Source organism: Monoraphidium neglectum (assembly GCF_000611645.1).
Source record: "Monoraphidium neglectum strain SAG 48.87 unplaced genomic scaffold scaffold04198, whole genome shotgun sequence".
Classification (NCBI taxonomy): domain Eukaryota; kingdom Viridiplantae; phylum Chlorophyta; class Chlorophyceae; order Sphaeropleales; family Selenastraceae; genus Monoraphidium; species Monoraphidium neglectum.
In genome coordinates, this window is record NW_014009431.1 from 1 (window position 1) to 4,888 (window position 4,888).

Genomic DNA, 4,888 nt, shown 5'->3' on the forward strand with positions numbered 1-4,888 from the left:
AGGCCGCGGGGCGCGCGCGCGCGGCCGCGGGCGGCGCGGCGGCGGCGGCGAACGGGCCGCTGCAGGATGTGGAGATGCTGGGGCCCGAGAATGATGGTGCGTTGGTGCGACCGCGCGCGGTCGCGGCTGCGGGCGCCGCTGCCGGCGGCAAGAAGCGGCCGCAGCCCGAGGAGGAGGGGGAGGAGGGCGAGGAGCTGTTGAGAGGCGCCGGGGCCGCGGCGGCGGGTGGGGAGGGTGGCGAGGAGGGCGAGGAGGAGGACGAGGAGGAGGAGGAGGGCGGGGAGACGCTGGGCGACCGGGTCGCGGCGCTCGAGCGGCAGCAGGCCGGCGCCGGCGCCAGCACCGCGGACGCCGACGCCGACGCGGCGGCCGCCGCGGGGGCGGCGCTGCTGGACGGCCCTGTCAAGGCGGACTCCCTGGCGGTGCTGCTGCAGCAGGCGCTGCGCAGCGGGGACCGCGGCCTGCTGGAGCGGTGCTTGGGGCTGTCGGACGCGCGCGTCGTGCGCAACAGCGTGCGGCGGCTGCTGCCCATGGACGCTGCGGCGCTGCTGCGCGCGTGCGTGGAGCGGCTGCAGTCGCGGCCGGTGCGGGGGCAGCAGCTGGCGGGGTGGATACGCGCGGTGCTGCTGCACCACACGGCCTACCTCATGGCGGCGCCGGGGGTGCAGCCGGTGCTCACCTCGCTCTACCAGGTGCGGCTGGGTCGCCAGCCCTTAGTGCATGCTCTGATTCTCTGGACCTTCTGCCGTGCGTTGTGAGGCGGCGACTCATACCCCCTGTCCTTACTCCTTGCTGGCTCTGCTGTGTCCTTTGGGCCCAGCCGCAACTCTGCGCATGCCGTGTGCCCGCCGCCGTCGAACGACCCCGTACCCCGCCCCGCCCCACTTCTGCAGACCATCGAGGCGCGCCTGGCGATGCAGCGCACGCTGCTGTCGCTCTCGGGGCGCCTCGACCTGCTGCTCGCGCAGTCCGCGCCCGGCGGCGGCGGTGGCGATGACGACGACGGCGCGCCCGCCGGCGCCGCCGCGCCGCGCGTGGTCTACGAGGAGAGCGGCAGCGAGGACGGCGGCGCGGAGGTCGAGGTTGAGGACGCGTTTGCGCCTCGCGGTCTGGGCAGCGACGAGGACGAGGATAGCGACGAGGGTGATCTGGACGAGGACGAAGAGGACGACGAGGATAGCGACGATGACGAGCAGGGGGGCGAGGGCATGGAGGAGGATGAAGACGAGGACGAGTGATCTGCAGGGCGCCTCCCTTGAACATCGTTGTTGTCACTTTGAAACGAAAACCTCACGACCCGGCTGGGATCGGCGGCGGCGGGGACGCCGCAAGGGCGCCCCGTTCTTTTGCTTTCTTGGGCAGCTTGCATTGTTCAACATCGCTGCTAGCAGCTTTAGAAGGAGGACCATGGCGCCTCACAAATGTGGCCATCTCTTGGTGTAACCGTCTCACGCTGTCAAGCTGTCGGACGCAAAGAGCAACGCGCAGGTGCAATGCGCGTTAGCTGTTAATAAATGCCATGTGCATCAATGCGTCACACTCTGCCGATTCGGACGTCAGAGGTGGCGCATTGCAAAGTTTTCTGCACACAGAGGGCCCGTGGGCGCCCGCCCGCTTGTCAGCAGCTTGTGCATGCACTGCAGTTGTGCTGGGGTACGTTTGTGTCAACAGTGTGTTTGCTGCTCACCCCATTCGGGTGCACCTGCAGGCACATCAGGGGGAGCAGCGCTTGCGTGCTCTTGGCGCTGCCACGCGGGCCTGCGGCAGCGAGGGTCGCGGTAGGGTTCGCTGAGCTACTAGTGCAACAGACGGACTATGCTTTTACAGTCGCTGGACTTGGCGTACATCCCTGCGCCTCAGAATCGGAGGCCTGGCTGAAGAGGCGATACCGCTAGGCTTGCTTTGAGCGCCACTCTGCTTTCAGCTTAGGTGCCTGCTCGTGGCGCTGTGGCCGGGGGCCGCTTGGTAACCGCACAAGGCAGCCACGCCGTGCCTCAGTGATGTGCATGCCCCCCCTCCCCCCCGTGCCTGAAGCGCTTGAAGTAGTAGTCCTTGCCGACACCCACCCTCGCCCCACGCAACTGCCCCTGGCCGGATCGTTTTTGTTGGGATCGGTGTGTTTGACATGGTGCTATGCCGGGTCATAAACGAGACGTGGTTGTTTGAGGTGAGTGCGTTGGAGCACGCCACCAACTACACAGGAGCTGTTGACCGGCGCGCCGCGCAACAGCGCAAAGATCACGCCGCCAACCTTGCGTACACGTCATACGGCAGCACCACTGCCAGCTCAAGAAAAGTGCAGGATGCCACAGGGCCGCTCGTTCAGCCGCCGGCCAGCCAGGTGGGTGAGAATCATAACGCATGCAGACCAGGCGCGATGCGTGCAGGAGCTCAATCATAGGCCGCCAGGCATGACTGTCAGGTACGCCTGCGCGCCGGCGCCCCCAGCCGAGGCTGCCGCCAGGGCGTCGTTCCAGCGCGTCGTCTGCTGCAGCGACTGCGGCAGGCGGTAGGTGTTGGCCTGCAGCGCGGCGAGCGCGACGGTGCCGCTCGCGGCCAGCGCTGATTGGAGGCGCTGCAGGTCGCCTGAGGGGGCGAGACAACAGGGTGATGAGGGCCGTGGCGGCGAGGTGTTGGGGCAAGGTGCAGGGAAATGGACGGGGGAGCGGGGCACCATCGCTGCGTGAGTACATGGAAATGCAGAACAAGCAGAGATAGATGCAACACGGCAGCCCAAGACCAGCACATCCCGCCCCTCGCCTCGCACGCCCCGCGCGGAGACCACAGCACATGCGCACGCACTCACCGGTCAGCGCCGCCGCCACAAACCCGACCGCCTGCCCGTTGTGCGACCCCGACGCCACGCCGCCGTCCACCAGCAGCTTCACGTCGGAGTTCATGCCCGCCTCCGCCATCCGCGCCGCCAGCCGCGCGAGCTCCGCCGGCCGCAGGCAGCCGCGGTGCGCCAGCAGCAGCTGCGCGGCGGCTGCCGTGACGTCCAGTATCCCCGCGTCCTGCGACCCCTCCACCAGCCGCATCGTCAGCTGCAGCGCCGTGGCCGACGGCTGCAGCGCCGCCGGCGCCGCCGGCGCCACTGCCGCCGCCCTGCCGGGCCCATCGCCACCACTGCCGCCGCCACCGCCGCCGCCGCCTTTCTTGTATTGCCAGCCCGCGCCGAGCGGCGCTCCCCAGTCCACCTTGCCGCGCGCGACCGGGTCGCGGGCTTTCTTCCGCGCAGCGTCGGTCTCCTCAGTCGGGACGCTGAAGTTGTCGACAAACAGGCCGCCAAAGCCCATGTGGCCCCACATGGCTTGGTTGGTCGCCACCTTGCTGGGCGGCGGCGGGTCATCCGGCAGCGGGCCCACCGCCGCTGGGCCGCCGACGGCGGGCGCGCCAGGCGCAGCAATCGCGGTCGCGAGGGCGCCGGGGGCGGTGGGGACGCCTATGGCGGCGGCCGCGGCGGGGCCGGCGGCGCCGGCTTCGGAGCGCAGGTGGCTGCGGTCTGCGCAGCCCTGGATGAGCGCGTCGCAGCACGCCAGGGCGCGGCGCCACTGGCCTGCGGGGGTTGGCAGGCGCTGGGTGAGGCTGGGTCCGACCCAGGCTGGGCAGCGGCCGCTGTTGCTGCCCTTTCGAACGTCAATACGGTTAAGTCTCTCCGCTCTTACCCCTCGCTCCCATGGAGCACCCTCCAACCCTCCCACGCAGGCCACTGACTGCCGCCTACAAAGTATTCGTACCCTCTGCCTCACTGGAGGCCCAGCCTTCACTCCCAACCCTGCAGCGCCTGTCACACAACCCCCGATCACACCAACCCCCCACGTCCTGGTTAACCTTACCCCACTGGATCCCGATCCCGCTGAACCTGCAGCCCGACCCCACCCCAGCCCTGCACCCCCAAGCCTACCGCCAACCGCCTACCGCCCACCGCTCCCCCACCCACCCGTGGCCATGCACAGCTCCACCTCCATGCCCAAGGACAGCCCCGGCAGCCCCATCAGCGCCAGGTGCGCCCCCGAGGGCGCCGCCATGGTCGCGAGGAACGACGCCAGCTCGTCGTGGTGCGCGGGCGCGAGGCCGGCCGCGGCGACCTGGACCGCCCCCAGCACGTCGCCCATCGCCGCCAGGCAGCGCGCGCGGAGGCCTGGAGGGGCCGGGGATTGGGGCGGGGGTTGCGCTGGCGTGCTGCTACTATGCCCCTCAAGCGTGCCGAGAAACTTGAAGTGGGTTGCGCTTGGGATTGCCTGCTCACGCAATGGGATTCCACACTGCAGACCGCACACGCGCGCAAGCGCGAAAGCCGCGTTACAGCCCTGGTAAAGGCCACAACACTCGCCGTTTCCCTGTTGCCCCTGGAGTAGCTAAAAGATCTCACCTGCGTGGTTCATAGGCAGCACCATGGGCTGCCCAAACTCGTTCACCATCCACAGCCCCCCCTCCCGCGGCCCCAGCAGCGCCACCGGCCCCGGCGGCCGCGGCCGCGGCGCCGGCAGCGCCGCGCCCGCGCCCGCGCCGTCCGCGCGCATGCTGTTCGTCGCGTCCGACCCAGTCGCCGCAGCGAGCGCCACCAGCGCCACCGACGGCTCCGCGGGCCCCGAGGCCGCCCCAGCGTCCAGATCCAGCAGCGACCGCCCCGCGGGCCCCCGGCTCTCGCCGGCAGACACAAACGCGACGTGCACGCCGGTCGGGGTCGCGACGTAGAGCTGCCGCAGCGCCCACGCCGCGCCGGTCGCGCCAGCAATGGGGATGGCGGCGAGCGGCTCGAAGCAGGGGCGGGCGCGGAAGAGCTGGACCTGTCGCAGGTAGCCGAACGCCGCGACGTGCACTGTGGGGTCCCACCTCACAAAGTTGGGCTCGGGGAGCTCGGGGCCAAACTGGGGGGCGGGGGGTG

The 4,888-nt window shown here is 70.2% G+C and overlaps 2 protein-coding genes across 2 annotated transcripts; one reads left to right on the forward strand and one right to left on the reverse strand.

The window, feature by feature from the left end:
- Positions 1-74: 74 nt before the first annotated feature.
- On the forward strand, positions 75-1,238 carry MNEG_14012 (hypothetical protein; the record flags this gene model as incomplete). Its single annotated transcript, XM_014037515.1, has 2 exons — positions 75-692; positions 894-1,238. 2 exons carry the CDS (start codon positions 75-77, stop codon positions 1,236-1,238), a joined length of 963 nt encoding a protein of 320 aa, XP_013892969.1.
- Positions 1,239-2,395: 1,157 nt separating this feature from the next.
- MNEG_14013 (hypothetical protein) lies at positions 2,396-4,523 on the reverse strand (the record flags this gene model as incomplete). The annotated part of the gene is made up of 4 exons (XM_014037516.1): positions 2,396-2,586; positions 2,807-3,556; positions 3,941-4,141; positions 4,373-4,523. The coding sequence occupies 4 exons, from the start codon at positions 4,521-4,523 to the stop codon at positions 2,396-2,398; spliced, it is 1,293 nt and encodes a 430-aa protein (XP_013892970.1).
- Positions 4,524-4,888: the final 365 nt, after the last annotated feature.